This window comes from Pygoscelis adeliae, unplaced genomic scaffold, assembly GCF_000699105.1.
Source record: "Pygoscelis adeliae isolate BGI_AS28 unplaced genomic scaffold, ASM69910v1 Scaffold374, whole genome shotgun sequence".
In the NCBI taxonomy this organism is placed as follows: domain Eukaryota; kingdom Metazoa; phylum Chordata; class Aves; order Sphenisciformes; family Spheniscidae; genus Pygoscelis; species Pygoscelis adeliae.
The window spans coordinates 466,067-481,418 of NW_008824653.1; the positions used below are offsets into that span (position 1 = coordinate 466,067).

At 38.2% G+C, this 15,352-nt stretch overlaps 1 protein-coding gene across 1 annotated transcript; it reads left to right on the forward strand.

Annotated features, from left to right (window-relative positions):
• The first annotated feature begins 7,224 nt into the window (after positions 1-7,224).
• Positions 7,225-11,624, forward strand: BDKRB1 (bradykinin receptor B1). Its single transcript, XM_009322540.1, has 2 exons — positions 7,225-7,243; positions 9,933-11,624. The coding sequence occupies exon 2, from the start codon at positions 9,976-9,978 to the stop codon at positions 11,059-11,061; it is 1,086 nt and encodes a 361-aa protein (XP_009320815.1). The 5' UTR covers positions 7,225-7,243; positions 9,933-9,975; the 3' UTR covers positions 11,062-11,624.
• The last annotated feature ends 3,728 nt before the right edge of the window (positions 11,625-15,352 follow it).

Below are 15,352 nucleotides of genomic sequence, written 5' to 3' on the forward strand. Positions count from 1 at the left end.
CACGGCAGGGGTGTTGGACTAGATGACCTTTAGAGGTCCCTTCCAACCCAAACTATCCTATGATTTTATGGTTCTATGATAACCAGTATAATCTCCCAAGTAGGAGAAACTGAGAATATGAAGGAGAGCATCACCTAACTGCCTTAGAAATCTAACCAAAGCTAATAGGAGTCTTGAAAGTTCAGAGTATTCAAGAATAGCCTTTTCAGGCTCTAATAATACCTATACTTTTTTTGTAGAGTTAATCCGAGTGATTTTAATACAAGATAGATCATAAATCCAGTCCAACTGGGGAAAAGCTGAGTTTACAGGGAAGATAAACTCATAGTGTACTGAATTGTCAGTATGCACTTTTAGCTTTAGGAACCTTGATTGAAAACTGAGTTGGAGATGATCATCTATCTTCTGAAACTAACAGAGCCTTTGTTCTTTTCAAAGTGCTTAAGGTTACATTCTTAAAACCACCAAGAAAATGGATTTTGGTGACATAAGTAAACTCAGATTGCTACTGCATGGTCTTTATTCATCAGAGCTTGAGTGGAGCAATAAAGTTCTATTTAAGATGGAAAATTTGTATTACACCTTCAAATAATTAAACCCAAAATGCTCTAGAAATGTGCGGATGTGCTATAAAAACTATAGGATTTAGATCACTGTAGATGACTTATAGACAGTTTCCATAGGTTTTCTTTAATAATCCAGTATAATCCTATGTAATAAATACTTCTGTTGTTCATTATTTAAATTGTCCAAGATGCCTACGATGAAACACTGGAGATAACAGAAAGCCTTGCAGTGTTATCAATACTGTCTCATTCACAAGCATGCTGTTCACACAACCATTAAATAAAAGGAACTCCATATAGAGGTTACTGAGGTAATGGAAGAGATTTTTGAGTATTTGGTAATGAGAAGTAAAATATAAAAATGTTATTATATTAATATGACATTAATTTAAATCATGTAAATATATAGACACATTATTTTGCTATGCAGTAAGCATGTACAACAGAAAATAAACTACTTTAAGAAATGAGATTTGCTGGCATTTTCTTCTCTAGCCCGTATCCTGTTACTAAGGAATGACTTGTCAGAAGTGCAACTGTTGCAGGTACTTTCTTTCACTTCCTGTTGTACCAATGGAAAGTGAGCCAAAACCACAGAGGTTTAGCTACTTTCAAAGCTTTGGTTCAGCTTTCTTTTCAGGGCACATTTCTGAGCAGTGCTGACCACTGTCAGTCCTTTTGGAAGTTAAAATCTGAATTAAGGCAGCTAAGGATACTGAAACCTTTTCAGTAGCTTTTCTCTGCCCGCTGGTAGCTCAAGGTCCCACGAAACAGCAGATATTACTTTTTTTTGTGATGACCTAGGGTACATAAGGGCCTATAGGTGCTGTTTGCAGGATGGACCCTCTGCCTAAAGCCTTTACTCTTCTCTCAAAGCACACAGACACCAGCAGCAATGGAAAGTCCCTGCACCAGCCTCTGCAGACCACAAAATGCACAATGTCAGCTCACAGACTGTTTAATTCACATTCTTGCCCACTTTCCAACACAATCACACATTGTACAGTATTCACATGTACCATTTATGCAGATAACAAAAAACCCCAAGAAATAAAGTGTAATGTCTAAGCTACATCTTACCTACTGGCAGTTTACAGTCACACTCAGACACTTGGCTCTGTCCTGTTCTCACAGAAACAAGGCAAAATATGAGAAGGGTTCTCGATAAAATGCGGGCAGACTTTGTCCTGAGGATCTCAGAGCTGGAGATGTCAAACTGTAATCACATCACCTTTTTATTCCTCTTTATCCTGTCCCCCTCCCACAGCTGATCCCATCTTCCCTTTTACCTGAGGCTGCTACATCTTTTATTGAGACTTTAGCCACGCAAACAGCTGACTCCTCATTCACTCTGATGGAGGTGGCTGGGGACCATTGCCAGAGAAACAGCGAGGATATTAACAGCCACTTGATACTTCTGGCCTGCAGTAAGTATGGGCAGGAATAATTCTTATCTTTTCAGTCTTTTTTTTTTCAGGTTGGTTATTGGTTTCACCTGAAATGTAAAATTAATGATCTCAAATGCTGTTAGCACAAAGAGTTGGTGCTTGTTTTGGACAGGACAAGGTTGCTCTTTTTTGGGCAGGGTTTCTGTGGAGAAGTCAGGAACTCAGTTCAGGTTTCCCAAATCCCCAAGTAGCTCTTTAGCCATTCGATCACCCTTTCCCTCCTTTCTTCCACCAGCACATTGTGGGTTTCCCGCCTATACTAGTTCCTTCCATATTTTGCTGCTTTAACCTCTGTAAACTGTAGTTATAGAATCATAGAACCATAGAATAGTTTGGGTTGGAAGGGACCTCTAAAGGTCATCTAGTCCAACCCCCCTGCCGTGGGCAGGGACAGCTTCAACTAGATCAGGTTGCTCAGAGCCCCGTCCAACCTGGCCTTGAATGTTTCCAGGGATGGGGCATCCACCACCTCTCTGGGCAACCTGTGCCTGTGCCTCACCACCTGCAACGTCAAAAATTTCTTCCTTATATCTAGTCTAAATCTACCGCCCTTTAGTTAGTTGGGCTTGATTATTACTGCACTGTGATGCTACCAGGATGATTTATTAGGAATTGTAAATCACTGCAGCAGAGTTTAAGCTCTCCTTAGCAAACACTGTCTATAGCTTATGTAAAGAAATCCAATCAAGCTGAACAAAGAATTTTACATCACAAAGGTCTCATCAAAAACCTTTTCTCCTGTTCCAGAATAGATGAACAGTTATAGCAGATAACTATGTTGGTTTGCAAACCATTTACCTAAAGAAAATCAAACTGTTAAAACATGCTGTCTCAAAAAGATAATTTGTTCAGATCATAAAAGGCTCCAGCTATGTTAAGAGGAAGATTTTTAATGGCTGAACTGTTGGACCAAGATCCAGAACTCTGGAGACCTTTTGGATTTCTGCCATTTGTCTACCATGTAATGTGTGTAATAATTGAGCAAACAGTCTTACCTCCGCCTTCATCAACATATTTGTTTAATCTTTCTGATCAGAGAGACCCAGTTAGCGTTTGTAAATTCCTATGCAGATCTAGAGAATGTGTCCTTTTTGCAGGAAAGCCAACACAGGGTAGCTGAAGATCATATAAGCTTAAAACATAAACTAATGTGCTGTTAGTATCCTGAACTGAAGGCACCAATAGACAGATATGTTTAAAATACGTATGCACAGCAAAAACCTTTTATCTGTTGATTCTAATACAGATGTTTTTAAACTTCGTCCTTCACATTCCTTTAATTTGTGGTCCATTACATCTGTGCAAACTGTAAAATGTTACCAAATCATTATATGCTCTCAACAGGTTGAAATGAAGACCCAAGTTGCAAATAAATAATAAATTAAATCCCTTTTTGTATAAAGTTACAGTTTCTTATGTGGACTTGTTCTAAGTTGTTTAAGAGCTGGAGCTACAGCACTGCCTATTCGTTTCACTATTTATTTCCACCAAATGTATAGACTCCCAATTTTTAATATCTCTCCACTGTTGAAAAAAGTTCTAAAGATGGCAATGAAAAACAACAGAAAATAAGAAACTAGATTTACAAAGAGGAGTTGGATTTACAAACCAATATTTTGATCCTATTTTGAAGTGATGAGTTTCATAAAACTATGTTATTTATCATTTAAATTGTAGATGCAACTGCAGTTTTCTGTTCAGAGTCTGTGAGTAAATGTGGATGTTGGTAGCTCCTAGAAATTCATGTCCAAGAAAGGACAAATTCCAGACTTCTTGTTATTGCTCAAATGTTCTTCTTTATGGAAAAAATAACTTAAACACAGAAATTCACTAGCGTAAGCAAAGAGGAAGTTTTGGAAAGGCTGTGACGAAGATCTGTTGTATTGCACTTACCTTAATGAGTCAGCGTGGGATGTGTTGTTTAGAAATTGATCTCCTGTAGGTTATTAGGATTCCTTAGGTAACATGTAATTCAAAAAATGTTGTGTTTCAGGTCTTCACCAAAATAAATGTTTTGATCCAGATATTAAAATAAAATAATTTTGACGGAAGTGAAGCATATAGCTTCATTTGAGATGTATTTCTATACAGTTTTGTTTATTTAATAAAATAAGTAAAAGTTTAAATAGGATACTGTTTAAATAAAAGAAGTATTTATACATTTTAAATCTTCAAATTAAATTTTGGATTCTTTAACATTTTCTGCAGTGTGATGGTGTTAACCAGAACAATTTTTTGAATTTGTCATCCACCACCTCTCTGGGCAACCTGTGCCAGTGCCTCACCACCTGCAACGTCAAAAATTTCTTCCTTATATCTAGTCTAAATCTACCGCCCTTTAGTTAGTTGGGCTTGATTATTACTGCACTGTGATGCTACCAGGATGATTTATTAGGAATTGTAAATCACTGCAGCAGAGTTTAAGCTCTCCTTAGCAAACACTGTCTATAGCTTATGTAAAGAAATCCAATCAAGCTGAACAAAGAATTTTACATCACAAAGGTCTCATCAAAAACCTTTTCTCCTGTTCCAGAATAGATGAACAGTTATAGCAGATAACTATGTTGGTTTGCAAACCATTTACCTAAAGAAAATCAAACTGTTAAAACATGCTGTCTCAAAAAGATAATTTGTTCAGATCATAAAAGGCTCCAGCTATGTTAAGAGGAAGATTTTTAATGGCTGAACTGTTGGACCAAGATCCAGAACTCTGGAGACCTTTTGGATTTCTGCCATTTGTCTACCATGTAATGTGTGTAATAATTGAGCAAACAGTCTTACCTCTGCCTTCATCAACATATTTGTTTAATCTTTCTGATCAGAGAGACCCAGTTAGCGTTTGTAAATTCCTATGCAGATCTAGAGAATGTGTCCTTTTTGCAGGAAAGCCAACACAGGGTAGCTGAAGATCATATAAGCTTAAAACATAAACTAATGTGCTGTTAGTATCCTGAACTGAAGGCACCAATAGACAGATATGTTTAAAATACGTATGCACAGCAAAAACCTTTTATCTGTTGATTCTAATACAGATGTTTTTAAACTTCGTCCTTCACATTCCTTTAATTTGTGGTCCATTACATCTGTGCAAACTGTAAAATGTTACCAAATCATTATATGCTCTCAACAGGTTGAAATGAAGACCCAAGTTGCAAATAAATAATAAATTAAATCCCTTTTTGTATAAAGTTACAGTTTCTTATGTGGACTTGTTCTAAGTTGTTTAAGAGCTGGAGCTACAGCACTGCCTATTCGTTTCACTATTTATTTCCACCGAATGTATAGACTCCCAATTTTTAATATCTCTCCACTGTTGAAAAAAGTTCTAAAGATGGCAATGAAAAACAACAGAAAATAAGAAACTAGATTTACAAAGAGGAGTTGGATTTACAAACCAATATTTTGATCCTATTTTGAAGTGATGAGTTTCATAAAACTATGTTATTTATCATTTAAATTGTAGATGCAACTGCAGTTTTCTGTTCAGAGTCTGTGAGTAAATGTGGATGTTGGTAGCTCCTAGAAATTCATGTCCAAGAAAGGACAAATTCCAGACTTCTTGTTATTGCTCAAATGTTCTTCTTTATGGAAAAAATAACTTAAACACAGAAATTCACTAGCGTAAGCAAAGAGGAAGTTTTGGAAAGGCTGTGACGAAGATCTGTTGTATTGCACTTACCTTAATGAGTCAGCGTGGGATGTGTTGTTTAGAAATTGATCTCCTGTAGGTTATTAGGATTCCTTAGGTAACATGTAATTCAAAAAATGTTGTGTTTCAGGTCTTCACCAAAATAAATGTTTTGATCCAGATATTAAAATAAAATAATTTTGACGGAAGTGAAGCATATAGCTTCATTTGAGATGTATTTCTATACAGTTTTGTTTATTTAATAAAATAAGTAAAAGTTTAAATAGGATACTGTTTAAATAAAAGAAGTATTTATACATTTTAAATCTTCAAATTAAATTTTGGATTCTTTAACATTTTCTGCAGTGTGATGGTGTTAACCAGAACAATTTTTTGAATTTGTCAATTTTACCAGTGTTTGCATAACTGTAACTTAGTATCTTTTTAATGAATAAAAAGTTGGAATAAAAGTATTTATCATGATGATAGAGAAGTTCATAATAAGATATCACCGTGCAGCCTCGCATGGCTTTTCATTTTAACTCACTTGTCAAACAAGAATGGACACAGTCGAATAAGAATTCAGAGAGATGGTACATGTGTTGGATAGGCAGCCAATGGGAAGAATGTTTTCATATAAGTAAATAACATTCCAGTCCCTTGATAATTTCTCACTGTTTTTTAAAAAGAAGTTGAAAAAACCTATTGTTTACACAGATATACTTGAGAGATTTATATTTAAAATCTGAGATGCATCAGATGATACAAATTTTTTTTAAATACTGTTCTAATCAGAGGAGAACCAGAATGAAAAAGATAATTGGTAAACAACCAGTCTCAGGCTACAAGGTCCCAGCAGGTAATCACATAAAAAGAAGGTTATTTATGGGTGCAAGCCTGAGAAAATACAGCAGTCATCATGCACTACTGAGAAGTAATGTTCACAGAAATTCATGCTCTAGACACCTAAAGTGAGGTGCAAAGGACATCAGTTTTCAAAAACGGTGGAAAGGCTGACACTGGGTTTAGTGGGGCCAAGTTTCAGCAGCCCTTCCCGTATACCTATTCTGCTTCAACCCCAGCTCCTTGGCATGGTCCCCTCCCCCAGGCTGGCAGAGGAAGGAGCTCCCACCACAACAAAAACCTCGTTCAAAGTTTGTCTTTGTGTGCATTGGCACTGAGAGGGCATTTCAGAGCTGTTGATAAAATTGTTATTGTTACGGACATCGTTAATCATACAAAGGAACTTTTAATTGCCAAGGACCTGTACTTGAGAGCTTTATTTAGTGGTCACAGGATAAGAGTCATGGCATATGGCTTATATGATTTCACAATGAAAATGAAATATTTCACATGCCTTGAAAATTACTACAGCCAACATTCGGAGAAGTTTAAAAAAAAAAAAAAATCCTGGGGCTTTCTTCCAAAATGTAACATCACACACATGATACATGGCCAACGAAACACTCAGACGGCATTCACTCAGCCAGTCATGCCTCAGGATGCATCTTTGAACTCTCTCAGTAACCTCTGTACTGCTGTTTACCAAACATTTCTGAATTTGAAACTTTGCCTAAATTGCCAGGAAGGACAAGAAGTAGGTATGTCTATCTGTTTTTAATGTCTTACCTTTATTAAAATTATTTCACATGCTTTTTATATTAAAAAAAAAATCTTTTGTGCTCTCAGTTCTGATCTGTGCAGTCTAGTAAGAGTTTCCCTTTCTTTTTCGCCATGAAACTAACTCTGAAGGTCAGCACTAGTTCTCTCTAGTTGTTTAAAAACATGATTAGTTTTATGCAATTTCTTTATAGCTGAACGTACTTGGCTGATTGCAGAATTTTCTCTTTCAAAGTAATCTTTACTTTTAAGATTGTTCCCAAAGCTCAAGTTGTATTTATTTAGTGTTTCCAGAACACAGAAACCTAACTAACATGTATTAATAGTAATAATGGTAATAGATTCACTGTACATGGAAATTAATCAGAAATTAGTTCAAAGTAGGAAAAATATGTCATTATTTGCATAAAAGATGACTGGAAGGTGTTAAATACATAAATTGAAAACCATGCATGTGGCTAATTGTCCATTAGCACTAAATACTTAAAAATACTTACAGAAGAAAATTGCCCTTGAAGAAGAAATCAAATTAAGCAACTGAAAATGAATTGCATTTTCTGTCAAGAAGACATCTGGAGCTCTAAGTTTATAAACGGCTTGTGGCTTGTGGTAGTGCTTGGACATTGGCTAGTAGACTCTGAAGAAATTTTCCTGATGACAAACTCTACAGAAACTTCACGTACAATTGCTAGCTGAACAAGAAGTCAGATTTAGCTGTGGCTAAAATCTAAGTTGCAATGGAAAGTAAATGTTGCTGAAGTTTTTGGTTTAGCCCATCATGAATGAATTTGTGGCTCCAGCCCACAGATCACATACAAAGTGTGCAAAGCGACTGGAGTAAACTGATAGCAAGAAATCATCAGAAAAAGGGCAAGCAAGGAAAAGAAGCACTTCTTCCTCTAAATTTAGTAAAAGTAATAATTCTGTTTACAAAAGGAAATGTTTAATTGATATCTTTCTTTTGTTGACATATGATGTTACAGATTTCTTTCCATTACTCTCACACCTTAGCCAGCCCTCTGCTATAAAAAGGTTAGACTCCTGCTATCTCACAAATAGCCTCTTGCTGTCTCACAAGTAGCCTCTTTGATGCTAATCATCCATTTATTTGCTTTATATATCTTCTCTGCAGTTTTAGATCCTCCAAGTTATCTTAGTTTGCATGAGACTGTCAGTGAACCAGATAACATTCAGACTGTTGTGAGGGAAGACGTTCAAAGCCCTAGAGCTGTGTTAACCTGAGTTGTAGCCCAGTTCCCTGACAAGACTGCCAGCTTGAGTGAGTTTATGAACTCAGATAAAACTTTGCTGCTTACTTAATTCTGCAGTGATGAAAAATGTTCTGTGCATTAAGTACCAACCTGCATGATGTGGAATATTAGTACGTAACTAATTGCTAAAGGCATTACAGAGATAAGTATTGCAAGCTGCTCAGACACAGAGGTCACTAAGGCTGTACATATATGTAAAAGAGATGAACGAAGGCCATAAATGGTCTCTTCAGAAACGCCATCCTTAGCTATCTCCCTGGTGTAAAAATACAGAAACTGAAAGAGCAGAGTTAAATAGCTGTAGCAGAAAGTTAACATTCAGGATGACTGATTGTAAAATACTGATTTTTTTTAAATGTGTTTTTTTATGATTTACATGCTCCACTTGGATATGAAATCCTGACATGTTAGATGTCACCACAGCCTCAGTAATGTCTTGCCTACCATAACGATTCTGCGACTGAATGCCTGTCAAAAACAAGATCCAGGCACTACGGTCCTGCATGACAGCACCAGGAGAATAAATTCACCACAGGAGGCAGCTCTGGCAACCCAGTGGAATTTCACTGGGGGATAACGTTTTACCCATGCTCTCATTCCCACACAATCTTGCACGGAGTTGCCAGAGAGAAATAAAGGTATTACCAGTGCTATAAAAGCCTGAAGGCTTTGGAGGATGGGGCTGCCTCTCTCCAGCTGAACTCGGATGAAATTTTTGAACTGGAGAAGCGTGCTGTGAATTTGGAGCTGCAGAGGCCTTCCCTCCAGGCAAGATTTTGAGCATAAGATTTTAGAGGAGTCTGTTTTATTATTACAACTGCTGACGTGTGAGGGCAATAAGCTGTCTAATCTAACGGTAATTTTGAACTGAAAGTTCAGGATGGGAGGTGCTGAGAGGGAACAAAAGAATGCAAAGTTAAGCAACAAGTGATGGACACAGAGAGTGAATAGCATTTCCAGTTTTGGGGAAATGGGCATCATCCTGCTAAAGTTATACATAGCATGGAAAATAAGAGTAAAAGAAAGGGCAGGGAAGGGTGCAAAGCTAGCTTTGTGGCACCAGCGTGACTCACTCTACTCTCAGGGAGCTGGAATTCAGCTATATCTGTTTCTGTCATCAGTCTGGAGGAGACACACAGAACTACTTACACTAAATGGGCACTTTCCTTCCTCGATGCCGCTTTAAACAATGGCAGCAAAGAGAGGAAATTTCATAGGATGTAGAGGAACTTCTATCCTCGCCAATACTAGGAACATTTCTCACCATTGCACATACGAAGCATGGATTGATCTAGCCTATAATAATCAGTGAGCACTAATACGGAATTTCCAGCAGTTAAATGTTTGTTACACCACTGATAGGAGACAACTTTTAGAATTTTATGCCTCTCTTTTGCAGTCCCTTTCAAAGAGGTCTCCTGTTCACTTCAGAATTTTTAAAAATGACTGAAATTCCTCTACTGAATGTTCCCTTCTCAAACCAGAGTGAAAACAAGAGCAACTCAACTACTTGCCCAGACTTGAAAGACTGGTGGGAAATCGTGTACTATATAGTACCCAAGTATATCAACACCATCTGTGCCATTGGAATACTTGGAAATGCATTTGTTCTCTTAACTTATTCACTGCAAAAGGGCCCTGTGAAGATAGCTGAAATCTACCTTATGAACCTAGCTGTTGCTGATCTTATCTTCCTCACGTGCCTCCCTTTCTGGGCAGAGAACATCAAGAATGAATTTAATTGGCCGTTTGGCAATTTCCTTTGTCGTAGCACCAGCGCATCCATCAGGCTAAACTTATACACCAGCATCTACTTGCTAGTGGCGGTCAGCATGGATCGCTATTTGACTTTTGTTCATACCTTGAACCACAGAGGGATACGGAGCAAAACTATGGCCAAAGGGATCTGCTTGCTCACCTGGTTCTTCGGCATGCTTCTCAGCGTCCCAACCTTTATGTTTCGGACTGTGAAACACTTTCCCCTGTGGAATATTTCAGCATGCACTTTAGACTTCCCCACCCCATCATGGATAACAGCTGAGCGCCTGGTATTCAACATAGTGGGGTTTGCTTTGCCATCGACAGCAATCATCTTCCTTAATTGCTCTACCATTTGCTCCCTACAAAAACAAGCAAGAGAACGAAGAGGACTCAGAACAAAGAGTTGCAAGGAGCACAGAGGCACAAAGGCTACAAGGTTGATCTTCGCAGTGGTACTGATGTTTCTTTTGTGCTGGACTCCTTACCATTTTTTTGTATTCCTTGATACATTATACCAGACAGAAGTGATCAAAGGCTGCTTCTGGGAGGAACTGCTTAACTTTGGTGAGCAGTTTGGTTATACTCTGGCTACCACCAACAGTTGCATTAACCCTGTGATTTATGTCTTTGTTGGGAAATACTTCAGGCAAAAGGCTGTAGAAGTTTTTTCACAGTTTATTCCCTCTAGATTTCCTTTGAGCTGGGTGTCATTCAAACAAAAGTCTTCATATTTCAACACATTTCCAGTCAGGAGTAGTTTAACCTAATGGTTCTCAGTTCCATCTTCATTTTGATATTACAACTTATTTTAAATGACATTAAAAATTAATATGAATTGCACTGATCTGGCATTCACAGACTAAGCTAATTATTTATTAAAGTAAATCACTTTACTGCTTATTTGTCCTCAGGTTTTCTTCTCTTTTTCTGTGTTATCCATCCAAATGCATAACAAGTGATACCAAAATTTTATACCAAATAATCTAACATGTCTAATCAATTACCAGTGGCTTGAAAGAAAATATCTCTTTGACAAGATATCAGAAGTCTGGTTCCTTTACAGAAAGCCATAAGCTGGCTGAACATTTTACTGCATTGTATCTGTGATGACAACTACTATACCACCAATAACATTATACATCAAATTATAACATGTATTACAGAGCAAATATGAGCTTAACCTTCAGCTGATAGCTGCATTTGAGCAATTATAGAATAGCTCTAGTTATTTTTAACAATATTTCAAATGGTTTGCACTTTCATTGTAACATGGAAAATTTGAATAATTTTTTGTGCATTTCAAATATATTTGTATTTTAATGTATTTTATGCAATATATGCATAAATATTGTACAAGACAATGTACCACAAAATAAGCGTACATAAGCTGTAAAAAAAGCAAAGCAACCCGGTATCCACCTCAAAATCTGACTTGTTTTTTGATTCAGTAAAATGTTACACAATTACTCATCAAGCACGTAAAGATTCTTTTTACTTTTTATATATGAAAATATCAGTGATGGCCATTGATACTGTATTATTTTGGAATATCTTTCATCTGAGGCAAATCCTTAGATACATATTTATATTTTTATGAATCAAAATTAATAAACTGCATAATGTCCCATTTTACACCATAGTCTTGTTCTTTCTTATATTTATTTTGTATTTTGTCTATTTTGTAGTTTGTCTCTTGCCCTGCTTCTTTGGGGAAAAACAAATATACAGTTCTGTGATTAAAATTCCTTGCTGCTACCAGAATATAAACTCTGGTGGTGGTAGCAGCAGTAGCAGTAGCAGCAGCAGCAGTAGTAGTAGTAGTCGTAGTAGTAATAATGACACAACAATAATACACCAGACAGGAGATAAGAAGAAGGAAGCTTCTTTTCCATTACAGCCACAATTGCAGAACAGACTTAAGACAACTGAGATATCTGTTCCCATAACTATAAAAATACATGTACGTACAGACATGGAAGAAGAAGACAGGAGATGATGAACTTATAGCACAGCCTGTTTAGCCAGAAAGATATTGAGTGCAGAAAGGGGCATGCAAGCACATCATTTGTATAACAGTTTATTTAACTAGTTATTATAAAGCCTATTCGGTCTTGTACTCACTGTAACAGTGCTGCATTTTCCGCAGTTCTTTTTAGTGTTGCCATTTTGAATATGGAATTAATTTCTTATTTAATTATAGAAATCTGCCCGTTCAACTTCATTGCAATACCAAATCAAGTAAAAATGTTGACTCTTAGGTGGTAGAAAGCAGTCTGCACGTAATACATGCTGGAGCTTTCGGCAGCCAGATCCCATTCTCACAGAGATGCTTAAACCCTCCGCAGTTGTGGATGGTTTGTGACAGGGTTTCACAAGAGACCTGGTCACAGAGCAACAGAGCCCACTTCGCTGCCTGAGGGTGGTTGTGGGCAAAGGCAGTGGGTGTCAAGGAAGCTGCTTGCTCATGGTCCTAGTGAGCTTGCTGGTGCAGTCCCAGCAGCAGGAAAGGAACAAGTGACAAAAGCTGTGCCAGACCGCAGGACCAGAATCAGACTGGGGAAATGGGGCTGTGGCTGGAGGTTAATGCTGAACAGAGAAATAGCTGACTGGAGACTGGGAGTCGAGAAACAGGAAAAGACTGAGGGGAGAGAAGAAAGCAACTACCAGTGTCTCTCTCAGCCACTTCCCAATTCAGGAGTGTGTGGAGGAGCAGGGAGGTCACACTGACCAAAAGAAATCATTGAGGGAGGAGAGGAGACAGGGACTGGCTGTACCAGGAGACACAGCAGGAACCAGTGTGCATGTGAAGGGGAAACGGCTTTAACAAGGAACTGGGAAAGAGCTGGGACCTGCTGGGCAAGGAGGCCAGAGCAAAGTGTAAAAAAGGGAAGAGGAGGCAGATGCCTCAGGATGGGACTTGGGATATTAAAAAAAACCTGTCAAAAATAAAAACATTAAAAGAAATTTGAGTTTACCAAATCAAGCATTCAAGGACCAGGAAACGTTGACCTAAGACTGTCCCTAGAATCTCAGTGTGGCCTCCTTCAGTGTACGAGTTATAATACAGTCTTCTATGACTAAGTTTTGAATTTCCAACATTGCAACTTAACCACTTCTGATTTAGCTTCGTGTCACTCTGCCTTATGTGGGAGAGAAACACACTTACATAAACCAAACAGGACCCTCAAGAAACTAAATCATCCGTCCTGCATATTAAATAAAAACAACAGTACTGAGAACACACATCCTGCCTTGAATTTTACAGAAAGAAATCTTTGAAACAACACATAATTAAACTGAAAAAATTAAACTGAAAAATTTGCTGCAGTGAGATTATATAGAGGCAAATGAGTCAATCACATATAATCATAACTGAAAAGATTACAAGAAATTCTAAAATAAGAGCAATTAGGAAGAACATTGTCATCAGCACAAATGTAGGAAGGAACATCCCCCTTTCCTTGTAGCACAGTAGGATGCCTGGCAAACAGTAGACACCACCCTTGGTCACTGGAAAGGAGGGGTCAAAACAACTTCATCATAGAAGAGTAAGGCAGAGCTTTGGGTCCATCAGGAGGGCAGGAGGAGGGCAGAACTGGGGATTCGAAAAAATCCTACTCTGTCAGCTCAGGGCACATAGAGAATAGCTGGAAACACAGATCCCCCGGGCTGGACCATGCAAGAGCAGCTTTTTATTTTTCCCTAAGGGAATGTGAAGCTTGAAGGCAAAACAAACCCATCTGAAGAGCATGCCAGCTTATTGTACTTTCGTGTTTTAGCTGTTTTTTTCTTCAAGTTTTCAGTAGTTGCTGTTCGTTGCGAAGCCTGTTATTTCACACGTGACTGAGAGTAAAATCCTGAGTATCTTTCTCAGCCTACTGGGCTAGATGAGGGACATGTCCTTCCCTAGCCCCAAACAATAGAGAGGCCTTGCAACTAGTATGTTTCTCCCTGGTGGAGAACAGCCATGGACCCATTTAGGCACAGGTATCATGCCCTACTTTAATTCTCTCACTCCAGAACACACTGCATTGCAAATACCCATCACACTGAGCAAGGGAAAATGTTAGCAAAGCTGTGCTCCAAAGGAGTGAACACCTTCTTTCTTTCCTTTTTTGTTGCTATTGCAAAAAAAGGCCAGTCTTGCTGGATGAGTTTACTCCGCAGGTGCTCACAAAGAACCAGGATTTGACCCATTCTTGAGTTTCACCTTGGTTATTAAGCTTGAACAGATCCAACTGCCTCTCAAGGTCAATCCATGGGCAGCAATGCATCATACTACCTTGTGCGAATGGTAAGAGGGGAAAAGCCTGCTTTAGCACTCTGCTCCTCTGTTTCTGGCAGGAGAACCTTGTCTACACAACCTACTTTGGCCATGCTGTTGCTGCAAATACAGTAACTCTCTTGTGCTATCAAGCAGTGGTCATGGGGGGGTATTAAATGACATGACACAGTAAAAAGGGATCAATGAATTCAAAACTTCCTACTTTTAAAGCATATGTGTGGCTGGTTGCAGTGCATGCTACAGGAAAACACCTTAGGAAGCAATTGCTCAAGAAAATCCTCTTCTGCCATCTTAATCTTGTGCACTGCAGGTTTGTTCCAGCAAAATCTTCACTATCCGCTAGTGATATTTTCTTTCAGGAGCTGAGGCGTATTCTCCATCATCACTGTAATCTACAGCTACAGCTGGGAGAGATGTTCTCCTCTGGGAAGTAATTCACACACAGAAAAGTTCACATTTGGTTTCACACATTGCTATTTACCTATTTCAACTCCTGCACAGCAAATCCCCAGCCACGTATTAGGAATGAAACCAGCCACTACCATTTCCCACAGGAAGAGATGGAATAAGTCTCACATCCATCACACAAGACTAACTCAACAGATAAACTGCAAGGTCCAAATCCTGAAAAAACTTTTCAAATTGTCCCAGTATCTTTCTGATGTGTGGACAAATGCATGTGTCAGGTCACTATGGAGTGAGAAAGGCTCATCATTCAGCACTGGGAGGAAGGTAAGTAGAAATATTTAATCTGCAGCCTCAAGCACTCCTTA